Source organism: Mesoplodon mirus (assembly GCF_964341445.2).
Source record: "Mesoplodon mirus genome assembly, chromosome: 14".
Classification (NCBI taxonomy): Eukaryota; Metazoa; Chordata; class Mammalia; order Artiodactyla; family Ziphiidae; genus Mesoplodon; species Mesoplodon mirus.
In genome coordinates this window covers 69,077,045-69,092,116 of record NC_138990.1, presented here as the reverse complement: position 1 = coordinate 69,092,116, position 15,072 = coordinate 69,077,045, and the positions used below count along the sequence as shown (strand labels likewise).

The window sequence follows — 15,072 nt, the reverse complement described above, 5'->3', positions numbered from 1 at the left end:
AAAGTGAAAAACAGAATGGTTGTATGGGTATAGAATGGTTGTGAGTATATCAGCTGTTTATCCTCGTGATTTTGTGGCTGACTGGGAGCTGCAGCTTGCTGCCACTGCCCAGCATTGTGAGAGATGATCATACCACATATTGCTAGCCCAGGAAAATATCAAAATTTGAAGTACAGTTTCTCCCGAATGTGTATACCTTTTGCACCGCTGTAAAGTCGAAAAATTGCCGTCAAACCATCTTAAGTTGGGGACTGTCTGTATTTTCTGGCCCTTTACAGAAACAGTTTGCTGACTCCTATTCTTGTTAATATTACCAGGTGTAGTTGAGGGAGTCCTGACTAACTAGGAAGCCTGGGCTCCGGCTCTGTGACTTTGGGCAGATCACTCAACTCCTCAGGATTTATGTCCTGAACGAGCAGGTGATGAGCTGTGCTTCTAGGAGTAGCTCCAACTACAAATTCATTTTTTCCTTAAAAAAAAAAATAAAGCTAACTTTTTGCCAAGGCTTACAAAATTTGGCTTCTTTCTACCTCTCTTGCTTTATTTCCTTTCCTTGACTTCACTTCAGTCACACTGGCCATCTTGGCTATTCCAAACATACTCAGCTGTTTTGTACCTCACTGCCTTCACACTTATTTCCTGTTTGGAGTACTCTTCTTCCACCTCTTTGCATGGCTTACTGCTTATCTCTCATTTCTCTGTTCAGAGGTCTCTGTTTCAAAGAGATGACCTCTATCCTCTTTTCTAACATAGCACTCTCATACTCAGTCACTGCTCTTTACTTTACCTTGTTAATTTCTTTCACTTCTTTCCCACAAAAAGTAATTTCACAGTTTCTTTTATCAGAACTTATTTCCTTTATCCGTGTACTTGTTTATTATCTGTCTCTCCCACTAGAATGGAAGTGCCACGAAGGCAACTACTTTGTAGGTCTGGTTGCTTGCTATGCCCCTTGTGCTTAGTACAGTCCCTGGCACTGTTGAATGATTGGATTAATTATTTAACTATTGCAGAGTCTTAAAGGACATGGTAAAATGGTAGATTTTATTTCAAATGCAAATAAGAGCCCTGGAAAAAAAATTAAACTATTATTATAGCTAAGTTGATTTCAATGGCTTGTTGTTTGCAGCTGCTTTTATAATCATTTAAATTCTTCCACAGAGCTGTCAGGTATGTTTATATAATCATCCTTAATTTACATAGAATGTGAAGTCATAAGTGTAATGACTTCTTCCAAAGCACTGTGGTTTGCTGATTTTCTGGGATTTGTAAGTCAATGTGGCTTTTGTTTTTGTTTTTTAAATCAAATTTTGGAAAATTTCAGGCATTTTTTCCTCTTCAAATGTATTTTTTTGCTGCCCAGTTTTTACTCTCTTCTCCTTCTGGGACTCCAATTAATGTATGCTGGACTGTTTGATGTATACAGTTGATTTTCCTGTAGTCTGTTTTTTTCCTCTCTCAGTTCTTCAGATAGGATGATATACATATATATATATATATATATATATATATATATATATATATATGTTTTTGTTTTTGGTTTTTTTTCCTTCTTTCTTTTTTTGGCCATGCTGTGTGGCATGCAGGATATTAGTTCCCCAACCAGGGGTCGAACCCATGCCCCCTGAAGTGGTAGCGTGGAGTCTTAACCACTGGACCGCCAGGGAAGTCCCTGGTTGATTTATATTGATGTCTTCAAGTTCATCCACTCTTCTGCCATCTCTGATCTTCTTTTAAGCCCATCCATTTCTTTTTTCAGTTCTGGAATTTCCAGTTGGTTCTTTTTTTTTTTTTTTTTTAAACAGTTTCATTACTCAGATTCTCTGTGTATGCTGTGTGTATACCATACATATTAAAAAGTAAAATCTTTGGGGCTTCCTGGGTGGTGCAGTGGTTGAGAGTCTGCCTGCTGATGCAGGGGACACGGGTTCGCGCCCCGGTCTGGGAGGATCCCACGTGCCGCAGAGCGGCTGGGCCTGTGGGCCATGGCCGCTGAGCCTGTGCGTCCGGGGCCTGTGCTCCGCAGCATGAGAGGCCACAACAGTGAGAGGCCCGCGTACCACAAATAAACAAAGAAACAAAAACAGTAAAATCTTTGAACATATTTTCCTTAAAGTTTTAAAGCATGTTTATAGTAGCTGCATTAGTTAATCTGTTAAATCCAATGTCTGGGCCATCTTGGGATCAGTTTCTGCTCACTACTTTCTGACTTGTATACTGGGCATTGTGAATAGTATGTCACAGACTTGAATTCTCTTATCCTCTGAGAATAGTGAGTTTTTTTCCCTTTTTTTAAATAATAGGTAGATTATTTACTGGCTTATGACCTTGAACTTGTTTAGGTTTGGTTTTATGCTTTGTTGAGAGCATAAGGTATTTCCCAGATCTAACTCCCAGGAGGATTCAGTTCCCAGCCTCTGCCTCCTTCTTGATCAGGGCTTATTTTAGGCTTCCTTAGAGCAAGTCTAGAGTAGGCCTTAGTCTCAGATGTGGTCTTTATTCCTAGGGCTCTGCCTTTTCGGTGTCTCAGCTGGATGCCCAGAGTGTTAACAAGCTATCGAAGTATCAGTGTGGTTTCACCACTCTGACTGGGCCAGAACTCCTAGGAGTTCCATTGCCCCTCAGCACTGTCTTCTACTTATCTCTGTTCCATTCTTAACCCTTTAGCAGTTCTCTGGTAAGCTTCATCTTGCCTTGTACATGTGTAGCCCAGACCTCAGGCAAGGATTCTTGGAGAACTTCCACAGTGGGGCCTCCCCTCCGCACAGTTCTCTTCTCTCTTGGGGTTTGCCCCACCGATTTCAACTGCTTAAACTCTGATATTTTCCTTCTTAGCTCAGCGGACTGCTTCACTCTGCTTGGACCATTTCCTCTGCTTGGAGTATTCTTTCTTCAACCTTACCCTTACTGTTCTTGGACTTCAGCTCATTGCACCATAATCCAGAAATGTCCCCAGGCAGAAAGCTGGGTTGATCATGGGCTCACCTCATGTGTTTCCCTTTCCTTAGGAATCAGTCTTTTGCCCATGGTTTAATGCTAGAAAAAGTTGCTTTATGTATATTTCCCACTCTTATGATGGCTAGTTTAGTACCAGTTATTTTGTCATATCCAGAAGTATAGTTCTGAAGGCTGTTTTGTTTGGAGAGGAATGAATTCTTAAAAAGAAAATCATATTTTATTTTAGACATTTATTTTTCATTCACGGAGTCGATGCTTATTTATTGCCTGTCTTCTGTTTGCGATTGGCACTGGGCACGTAAGGGGAACAGAACACAGTTTCTCTCCTCAAGCGTACTTTACTAATGATAAAGAGGCAAACAAATAGTAAGTTTGAGTCTGGGTTTTTTTTTTTTAATAACTTTCATTGAAGTATAATATACTTGGTCACAGTATGGTTCCCACTCCCCCTCCAATTTGGTAACTTATTATATAAGGACAAAGAAGTTAACCCAACTCTTCCAAAGGAGAGGCTTTGGTAGTAGGATGTAAGCTGTAAATACAGTTTTCTAAACTACTGTTTCTTTTTTTTTTTTAAGGTTTATTTATTTATTTATTTAATATTTTATTTTTGGCTGTGTTGGGTCTTTGTTGCTGTGTGCGGGCTTTCTCTAGTTGTGGTGAGCGGGGGCCACTCTTCGTTGTGGTGTGCGGGCTTCTCGTTGCAGTGGCTTCTCTTATTGCAGAGCACGGGCTCTAGGTGCACGGGCTTCAGTAGTTGTGGCACACGGGCTCAGTAGTTGTGGCTCTAGAGCGCAGGTTCAGTAGTTGTGGTGCATGGGCTTAGTTGCTCTGCAGCATGTGAGAGCTTCATGGACCAGGGCTTGGACCCATGTCCCCTGCATTTGCAGGTGGATTCTTAACCACTCTGCCACCAGGGAAGTCCCTAAACCACTATTTCTTAATGATTAACCATCACTTAACCATTTGCCTTATTTTGAAATAATTAGCGAGAGCTATAAAATGCCATTTTGCCATTGAGAAATTTTTTTCACTAGAGATGCAGACATCAGATATCTTAATGTATTTATGATATTAAAAGTTTTCTCTCTGTCTGACTTCTATAGCGTATGTAATAATCAAAACAAATTTTTTCGACTTTCATTTTTAGAAGGTCTCCCTAATTCATGGAAACAAACTTATCTACACTCTGTTTCATATATCACCACTGACAACCTGATAATCTTCAACTCAGGCTTTTGGCTATGGAGTGATTTTTGCCAGCAGTCACTGATAATGATGTATGAATTGGATGTGAAACAGATTCTACTAAATTTTCATTGGTTGATATAAGAACATCATTTTAACAATGATTGTTGTTTATTACGGTAAAAATATCTAAGATGCAGACTTGCAGTATTGTGCTTTCAGTTTGCTTGTCATTTACTATTGTCATTTGTAATCAGATGGTAATAGCCAACCTTTCAATTCTTTTGAGACTTTTTCTCCAGATTGCTACTGTTTCTTCTGACCTGTTCATCCCATCTCTCTCCCAATTGCATTTTTAACAAAATAGAAACACATATTATCTCCATTATCCAAGAGGATATGTTTGCCTTCTGCTTGCATTTCCTTTGTATCTTTTAAGATACAATTGAAAATAATTTTATGTATGTACCAAAAGGATGTATATATTAATGGGTTTGGGCTAAGACAATTGTGATAAATGTTTTAGAATTGCATAAGGAGTACATACATGTTTTGATTTGTTGATAGGAATGATCACGGTATTGTGAGTTAGAAGCTGAACAAGTGATGGTAACATCACCGAAGTGCCCAGTCCTACAAACATGGCTTTTTACCAACAATAATTTTTTTGACTCTTGTATTGCAGCTGTTGAAAATGGACAGATAGATGTGTTAAGGCTGCTACTTCGATATGGAGCAAATGTTAATGGATCCCATTCTATGTGTGGATGGAACACCTTGCACCAGGCTACTTTTCAGGTAAACTCTGAATTTATTATTTCATTTCCATGTAAATTGTGTGTTTTACCCTTTTAAAATGACAGTTCTATACAGTTTTTGCTTCCTACTTGCCTGTGATTTATGATGGTTAGTGCAGTACAGAAAAGGCAGTCTAAATGCTAACGGTCATTCTGAATAAGCCAACTGCTCTAGTAGTTCTGGTAGCTTTGGGCTGCAGGGATTATCTAAGTTTTTCAAATGTTGATAATAGTTAAGAGACCATCAGAATATTGGGGATATAAATTGATAGCGAGCAATGGCTCATTTTATTTATAGCACTGTGTTTAGAAACTGTGATGACATCTTAGTGCTTGTACTTGCAAACTAATTTTGCAGGATTTTATAAGGATTATAATTCCTAGAGATTCCCAGTGTTTTATCTGTTTATGTTTAATGTTCTAGCTAAAGGTACAGAATAATCTGATTGTTGAACACTTTCTTCCCATCCACCAATACACTTTTTCCCTTTAGTGAGGATAAAAAACATACACACACACAACAATAAAAAAGATATCTTCTATTTTCTTTGTTTTCTCTTATTTAAAATATGAATCTGTGCCTTAGGAAAATGCTGAGATCATAAAATTGCTTCTTAAAAAAGGAGCAAACAAGGAATGCCAGGATGACTTTGGAATCACACCTTTATTTGTGGCTGCTCAATATGGCAAGCTAGAAAGCTTGAGCATACTTATATCATCAGGTAAGACTAATCCATTAGCCTTTACACTGTTAAGATCATGAGTTTTAACTTTGTATCTTCTTAGGAAGAGTAATTCTTGACCAGATATAAATCAGGTTCTGGAATTTATGGTCTTATATTAGTGGTAAATAAGAGTACATACAAGTTCATTTATAAGCCTGGTTACTAAGTCTCTATTACTAACATAATACAATGCGCAACTATTAATTTATCTGAGTAGGACCATAATGATCTATCATTAAAGCAGGTTTATTGGCAAGTTTAATGATGGTGCTGTCCTTTATTATAGGGACCTGAGCAATTCCAACTTTCTAGGATACAAGACTAGTATAGGCTTAATTAATTTTTTAGATAGTTATTTTGTATATTAACCCTTTGAGTTGTATGTTTTGATCAATTGTGTGATATTTAAATGGATTTATTTCAAAGCATGTTTATACTTTATTATGTTAATAAATAGCAACATAAGCCTGTTAAAGGTTTCCCAGTGACAACCATTACACATTCAGCATTGTCAGAGAGGATGGTGTTGAGGTGGCATTCTTACTCTGTGTGACATTTCTGTGACCAGAAACTTTTGTTATGTAAGAGCTTTTCAGTTCTTCCAGACACTGCGTGTGCACTCACACTGCTAACCTGACGAAGCATGGACAGTCAAGAGCAGATGGGAAATACACCAGATTTGCCACCACGCAATTTTTTTTAATACTTAGACTTTTCACATGTCTTCTGTAATACCTAAACTTTTAATAAATTACCAAAACAAAGTTTAAAGTTGAGAGAATCCCCCAAATCATTTGTTCAAGCTTTTTTTTTTTTTTTTTTTTTTTTTTTTGGTATTAAGAATCCCAGGCTTGGGGACTCCCCTGATGGTCCAGTGGTTAAGAATCCACCTTCTAATGCAGGGGACATGGGTTCGATCCCTGGTCGAGGAGCTAGGATCCCACATGCCACGGGGCATTTGGGCCCGTGTGCCACAACTGCCGAGCCCGTGCACTCTAGAGCCCGTGCACCACAACTAGAGAGGCTGCATGCTGCAACTACTGAGCCTGTGTGCTCTGGAGCCCACATGCCACAACTAGAGAAGAACCTGCATGCCACAACTAAGACCTGACACAGCCAAGTTAATTAATTAATTAATTAATTAATTTAAAAAAAAAAGAATCCCAGGTTTTGAGCATTTAAGTGCCTTACCAAAGATCTAGAAAGTATTCCCTGGCAGAATCAGGACTTGGATCCAGGACTTGTGATTTCTCATCTTCCTTCTTCTATGTTGTACCTTCCCAAGGACTGTTGTGATGTATTTTGTGACTTCCAGTCCATAAGTTCCAGTTATTCGTGTGTAGCTAATATTTAGAATGAAATAGGTTAAACTGCAGCTTAATGACTCCTCATGCTGAGCCTGTCTCCTGGAACACTAAGCACCTGTTTTGTTTTCCTTTGTTCTTTTTTTCTTCTCCTCTCTGAATAGTTATGAATGGCAAGTTGAAAAGGTATGTAGGTATGTTTATAATGTAACTATACATGTTTCTAACTCTTTAAAATGACTTTCCTTTCAGTGAATTATCTCTCATTTTCCCAACTTTTCTACCTGTAATCTTACAGGGTCTAGTTCCTTATTCTTCCTTATACATTGAAATTGTCAATCAAAACAAAACATTGCTTAAAAGAGAAAGTTAAGTAGGTTTCTTTTTTGACTTAGTATTTTCTCAGTTATAGTGTTCATTTTTTTTCTTTTTTTTTTTTTTTTTTTTTTTTGCGGTACGCGGGCCTCTCACCACTGTGGCCTCTCCCGTTGCGGAGCACAGGCTCCGGACGCGTAAGCTCAGCAGCCATGGCTCTTGGGCCCAGCCGCTCCACGGCATGTGGGATCTTCCCGGACCGGGGCACGAACCCATGTCCCCTGTATCGGCAGGCGGACTCTCAACCACTGTACCACCAGGGAAGCCCTATAGTGTTCATTTCTTTCTGAGGCTGACAGTAGGTGAAGCCACCTTGTACAAGTCAAGAATATTCTGTGTATCTAGACATGTTGACTATCCAGTTGGAATTTCTGACAGTTCCATAAACTCTAAGTTACCATTTGTGTTTTGCATTGTTTTTACCCATTTCAGGGCTTTGGTTTATTCAAGGTATATTTATGGAGCATCCTTTTTTTTTTTTTTTGCGATACGCGGGCCTCTCACTGCTGTGGCCTCTCCCGTTGCGGAGCACAGGCTCCGGATGCGCAGGCCCAGCGGCCTTGGCTCACGGGCCCAGCTGCTCCGCGGCATGTGGGATCCTCCCGGACCGGGGCACAAACCCGCGTCCCCTGCGTCAGCAGGCGGACTCTCAACCACTGCGCCACCAGGGAAGCCCGAACATCCTTTTAAAAAAGTAGTCTTTCCCCCCTTGATGTTGATGATTTTTCACTGAGCTGTATTCCAGAAATTTAAAAATTCTCATGGTCATGTATTAACACCATACTTAGCATACTTAACACATTATTTGTGAATGAGAGAAGTTTGAGGAAGTCTGCTATTTTTGAAACCTTCACAAAAATTGAGGTCACCAAACTTTTTCACATCTTTATACATTTGCGTCTAAATAATTGATTAGATTTATGCTTTAAAAGATCAGTTTAGAAACCCATTTAAATAGACCTTTTTCCTTTTAATGTGGGCTCTGTTTATCATGCACTGGTCATGAAGAAAAGTGATATAATGAAGAGTATAGTCAACATTAGTTTAAAGGCATAGCCCCCATGTATATCATATCTACTGGAATTTTTTTTTCACAAATTTAGCCTGAATCAATTAGTGGCATCTGTAAAGTCTCATAATTTAGATTTTTTTCTTATCCTTTCAGTAATGATCAGAAATGTTATCTATATTTGATGGTTTGCATTTTTCCTTTTTTAAATGATTGCTTACTGGACCCTCAGAGTGCTTGTTGGAATGAAATGAATCCTTCATTGAATAAGTTTCTTATTTTAGCTTAAAAATGAATTCTAAAATATTAATCCCTTGTTTTCTTGCTGACATAAAAGTAAAAACAATGTAAATGATTACCAATAAGTTATGAAAATTAATATGTTTTAACAACAGTATCCACTAAGGAAGAAAAGCTATTGTACTGTGAAACCCTTTTAAGGCAGCTGCTTTGAAATTTTTGTTAATTATTATTATTATTTGCATTAAGGAGGGTTATATGTTAAACGTTTATTTTAGGTGCAAATGTCAATTGTCAAGCCTTGGACAAAGCTACTCCCTTGTTCATTGCTACTCAAGAGGGCCACACAGAATGTGTGGAGCTTTTGCTTTCCAGTGGGGCAGATCCTGATCTTTACTGTAATGAGGACAATTGGCAGTTACCTATTCATGCAGCTGCACAAATGGGCCATACAAAGTAAGTGTTAAAAATGGAAAATAAAAATGGTCTCATAATTCAAAGGTAATAGAAATAGATCTTCTGGGCCAGACCCTTTACCTCCAGGCATAACCCTTGGTATTCCCTTCTCTACTGATCTGCTGGGTGACTAGATCCACCCCCCACATTTGTCCCGCTTGCAATCCCAGCAACTCGTAGTCTTGCCCTTTCCTAGTGTGAGGCAGAGTGGCCCCAGGGGCTTTCTTAGGGTGTTAAGTCTTCTGTCTGACTTCTTAAGCTGTGGCTGTACTCTCCCACTCCTTTCCAGTTTTGTCCCAGGCATCTTTAGGTATTGATCCAATGGCTTTATTCAACTTATTTTGTTACCTCCTTGACCCCAGGAAGGTTTTGAGTTTGTGATCTCTTTTGTGTGGACTGGGTAGTCCTCCACATCTTGAACCCTTTGACTGGACGTCTCTTTGTCTTGTTTCAAATTCAACTTGGTACTTTCCCCTGCTTCTATTACTCTTCTTCCTTAGCCAGAAATTCCAGTGAAATTTTTGGTATTGTCTGAAGAGAGAGAGACTTAACCAAAGTTGGAACTCCCTGAAATTGGGGGTTCCAGGAATCTCAGAAATTATTAAGCCTGGTTATACCGTGAGAATATGGCAGCCTGTCTTAACATAGATTGGTACCAAACAGTTTTTTAAAATATATTTTTAAAGTTTTTAGAGTCATACTGCTACAATAATAATTTTTATAGCTCTTGTTAGTATTTTTTAATTTAAAAAGTAATAGTGAAATGGTCTTGTCTTTAGTATGTATACATAGTAGGAAAACAGATGCTGTGATTGGGTTATTATGCCACTAGGTGGCATGGTATTTTACTATTTCCTTAAAGATATTTGTAATCATGTTTGTGCCCTGTTGAAGAGTATAATTTTTCCAACTCATTTTAAAAAATTTAGCACATTTATTACATGTAAGAGACACTAAACATATTCTTTATTTTAACAAAGTACTTAGGTTTAAAAATTTGATGTTTTTCTTAACTGTTGATTGTTTATCTAATCATAAATCTTAGGTACAATTATACTCTGAGCTTTAAATTGATACCAAAACCCTCTTGAGAATTTGTCCTCATTTGTTCTCAATTTTGAGAATTCTGTTTGTCACTGATAATTTCCTTCATGGTGAAATATAAGTTCTCCTTAAATATTATCTTAGTCCTACCTTACCTAAGGAAAAGTAGCAAAGAGAAAGAATGTTATAAATTCTTAATTTATTCTTAATTTTTAAATAAATCTGCCTTAATATTTAAAGAGCTCATCTTCTTTTCTGAGAATACAATATTTTAGCAGAATTTCTGACTTCTTCCTGATGAAAATACTATTCATTTCATGTCACTCACCATCTTAAAAAATTCTTACTGATTAGAAAAATAAAACTTTGATTGCTACTTTATGAAGGAAAATAACTTGTTTTCTTGATAACAAGTTTATATTTAGTATAATGAAGTTTTAAAAAATTTTATTAGATCCTAAAATATCTAATATAAAATTTGAATTTTGGGGAGGAAGGTGGTTGCTGGTGGGAAGGTAATTAATTCATGAAAAATAAAGGACTGTGTGTTATCTGTTTACTTTTATGGGAACGTTATTTAGCTCTGCTTCAGATATGTTTAAGGATCTTTCTATTAAGCAACAATAATGAGTGTAACATTTCGGAGTATGTAGCTTGTAATAATTTACTGTAGATAGAAAGTACACTGAAGACAGAAAGACTTTTTAAAATCAATCAATGGGTGACCCAAAATATGTGCTGTAGAAATGTCTACACTTATGTACATATAAAAGCATTATATACCCCTGAATTTGTGTATTTGCAGAATCTTGGACTTGTTAATACCACTTACTAACCGGGTCTGTGACACTGGGCCAAACAAAGTGAGTCCTGTGTACTCAGCAGTGTTTGGAGGGCATGAAGAGTGCCTAGAAATGTTGCTCCAGTCTGGCTACCACCCAGATGCCCAGATGTGCCTCGTCTTCGGATTCAGTTCTCCCATGTGTATGGCTTTCCAAAAGGAGTATGTATATTTGCTGTATTTTTATTCTTTTTTGCTATATGGAGATGTATTTCCAAGTGACTTTCTTTTGTGAAGCAATATGTCTTAGAGCTAAATTGGTAACTTAAAAACAAAAAACAGACAAAAACAAAAGCCTTCTGTGATGCACCTTGTTCAGTCAAACTGTAATAAAAATTAGGTGATAATGTCAGATTTTTTTCCTTCTCTCTTTGGCTCTGGATTATATTTTTGGTGTAGCAATTTTAGAGCATACTTCCAATATATTAAAGTAAATGCAGGAATTCTCTGATTTCCTTGGTCTTCAAAACAATTTAAGAATTAAAACAAACTTTAAGTTACACAATGAATAAGGGCTGAAGATTTAATGTATAATGTGACTGTAGTTGATAACACTGTATTATATAATTGAAATTTGCTAAGTAAGAGTACAACTTAAATGCTCTTAAAAAAAGAGGTAAATATTTGAGGTGATGAATGTTTTCACAATGTATATGTATGTCAAATCACCTCATTATATACTTTAACTATCTTACAATGTTATTTGTCAGTTATACCTCAGTAAAGCTGGGAGGCAAAAACATAAAAAAGTTAAAAATATCTTTGTCAAGTATGATATTGACCGTGTGTCAGGCTATTTATCATTTGAAATTTATATTTACAAGACTTGTTATGAACCTAAAATAAAACTTTAGTTTTCTAGATATTCTTGCATTTTTAATGTACTTGGTATGTAGCATTTATTTCTGTAGGTCACACTCAGTTTAAAATTTTTAAAAATATTTCTTTTGCTTATCTGCCATGATGCTGAGTAGAATAAATGAAGAATTACTGATAGATTATTGATTAGATTCTGGCCAAGACTTGTCTATAAGACTCCTAAGGTTTTAAAATAGATGGTAAGAATAAGGCTATGTGTAAGAAAAGCCATATTGAGTAAAATCTATGGTCCATGCAATAATGGAATAAGTTGTGCAAGTAGTTGCTGTTTTTGTTTTTTTTTTTTTAGCGGTACACGGGCTTCTCACTGTTGTGGCCTCTCCCATTGCGGAGCACAGGCTCCGGATGCGAAGGCTCAGTGGCCAAGGCTCACGGGCCCAGCCGCTCCGCCCGTTTCCCCTGCATCGGCAGGCGGACTCTCAACCACTGTGCCACCAAGGAAGCCCGTTGCTGTTGTTTTTAATGACGCAAAAGAGGTTGCAGGCTTACCTCAAATTTCATTGGCTTTCCTGAATTCACCATTATGGATTGCTAGCTATGACTTAATTTAAACATTTATCAAGAACTTATTTGCTAAGCTTTTCAGTCTCTACCATCTTGTAATATTTGCTATGTAAAATAGTAGTTCATTTCATTTGTTCTGAATTTAAGCTTCTACGTATACACTGTACTCTGAGTATTTGGGGTTTTGGTTAATCTGAGTATCTGGGGTTTTGGTTAATCTGAGTATCTGGGATCCACTCTATGCATAACTTTCCCAATTTCATGGTATACTTAGGTTTTGTCTTTATAAACAGAGGAGCCCTAATTATTTTAGTTTACCTCACTAGGCCTATACTGATGACTTTAGTTGATTCATTTGCCTTTCTCTGTACATATCTATCTCATTGTATTTTATTATTAGATGAGAATTGAATATTTTTTTAATACATTTATTTATTTATTTTTGGTTGCCTTGGGTCTTCGTTGCAGTGCGCGGGCTTTCTCTAGCTGTGGCTAGCGGGGGCTACTCTTTGTTGAAGTGCGTGGGCTTCTCATTGCAGTGGCTTCTCTTGTTGTGGAGCACAGGCTTTAGGCGCGTGGGCTTTAGTGGTTGTGGCACGTGGGCTCAGTAGTTGTGGCTCGCAGGCTCTAGAGCACAGGCTCAGTAGTTGTGGCGCACGGGCTTAGTTGCTCCACAGCATGTGGGATTGTCCTGGACCAGGGATCAAACCCGTGTCTTCTGCATTGGCAGGCGGATTCTTAACCACTGTGCCACCAGGGAAGCCCCTGAACATTTTTTTATTTGATCAGAATGTAATGGTTTTCTATAGTTTTGTATAGTTGTATGTCTATGTGTCCAATATAACAATAATCTGTTTTAGTCTTCATCTTACTTTTGGAGGAATATTTTTGGTCCTGGTCACAGCAGCTAAGCTCATGCCTCATCATCTTATATAAGTGTAGTTTAAATTAAACGTATTAAACCATAGCAGTACCCCTGTTAACCCCGAAACACCTTAAAATTAATGTTTTCTGGCCTGAGAAATCAGGTAAATAGAACCCTGTGGAACAGAGGGTATGAGGGGAATCCTGGAGCCGAGAGAGCTGGAGAAGGGGTTCTCTTAATTCTGTGTACAAACCTGCATATGTCCAGAGCCCATCCAAGCTTTGAATGCACAGGACAGACATTGAAAACAAGATTTGAACTATCACCCAAGTCTCAGGCCCCTGAATGGTACATTTCATGGGGCCAGACCCAAAGCAGCATAGCAAAGGCTTGAGAACTGAACCAGCAGTCTGTAGAGGTGAAAAAGAAATTGTAGTCTAAACCTAAGTAGGTTATATGCCTGCTAAAATAAACAAACACAATCAGTATTATATTCAAAAGATTATAACAGGACCCAGGCCTAGAGTTTACACACAGCATTACTATTCGTAATGTCCAGGATACAGTCTAAAATGACTTGCCATATGAAGAACCAGAAAATATGACCAGTTTTAGAGGGAAAAGACAATTAACAGGTGTCAACCCTGAGATGATCTAGATGTTGGAAATATTAAATAATTGAAAACAGCTATTATAATGGTGCTTAATGAAGTAAACACACTTGAAATAAATGGAAAGGTAGATATTTTCAGCTGAGAAATAAAAACTAGAGCCAAATGGACTTCTTAAAACTGAGAAATATAAAATCTGAAATGAAAATTTAACTATATGAGCTCCATAGCAGAATGGAATTGACAGGAAAGAGTCAACTTGAAGATAGACCAATATAAATTATCCAAACAGAAGAACAGAGAAGATGACGACTTGGGGGACAAAAAGGAACAGAGCCTCAGGGACCTGAGAGACAGTATGACTGGGGTTGACATTCATGTCATTAGGGTCCAGAAGGGAGGAGAAAGAGGTTGTAAACTGATAATGGATGAAAACTTCCCAACATTGGATAAAGACGTAAGTTTTATAGATTAAAGAAACTCAGCAAACCAAAATAGGATAAACCCAAAGAAAAGCATGCTCAGTAATCAAACTGCTGAAAACTAAAAGTAAAGAAGCAACAGTGTGGCATATGGTGGTCTTTGGTCACAGACATGAGCTAACAAACTTTGTTTTTTGCTATTCTTGGCAATTTTGCTCTGTAAAATGGCCCTATAGAACATAACTAAAATCTGTTTTGGTGGCTTTAAAAGGGCTTGTCAGATATTTTCTTTCATGTGGGAACTTGTAATTGGGCCAAATGTATTTTTAATTAGTAAGGTAGGTTTTCAGTAAGAAAAGTCACTGGAAAATACTATTTGTTAGTCTAAAGGAAAAAAGTCATCAAAACATCAGAATATCTGTTTTATGAGGGTACATTCTCCTAGTCTTTCCAGTTGACTTTTTGTTTGCCTGGGCCCATGGCAGTAGACTTAATTTTGATATATCTTTGCCATTATTACCTACTCTGTGGGGAATTTAATTGACAGGGAAACATTTCCCAAAGGACTAAATCTAAGCAATGGTAGCATCATAATCACATATGCTCACATTTAATGTGTATAAAAATATAGTACATTGCACAATTTTTGGCACACAGAAAAATATCAAGGTTAATTCTCTTCTTCATTTCTGGAGAAGAAATTCATTTTTGCCATCCTCCATTTATCTAAAAAAGAGCATCAATTAAATTTTTAGTCTCTATATTATGTTTATGTAAGCTAACGTCTGGCTCTTAGTTTGCATGTCATCACTGTACATGTAATGTGAAAATCATTGGATTATTTTGGGACTCGA

The 15,072-nt window shown here is 37.4% G+C and overlaps 1 protein-coding gene across 1 annotated transcript in view; it reads left to right on the top strand.

The window, feature by feature from the left end:
* ASB3 (ankyrin repeat and SOCS box containing 3) overlaps nt 1-15,072 on the top strand; it is a 96,085-nt gene that overhangs the window by 52,547 nt on the left and 28,466 nt on the right. The window contains exons 4-7 of the mRNA XM_082642105.1: nt 4,832-4,944; nt 5,530-5,665; nt 8,875-9,052; nt 10,902-11,099. Of these exons, the coding sequence (XP_082498231.1) occupies nt 4,832-4,944; nt 5,530-5,665; nt 8,875-9,052; nt 10,902-11,099 (625 nt within the window). The remainder of the gene's footprint in view (nt 1-4,831; nt 4,945-5,529; nt 5,666-8,874; nt 9,053-10,901; nt 11,100-15,072) is intronic.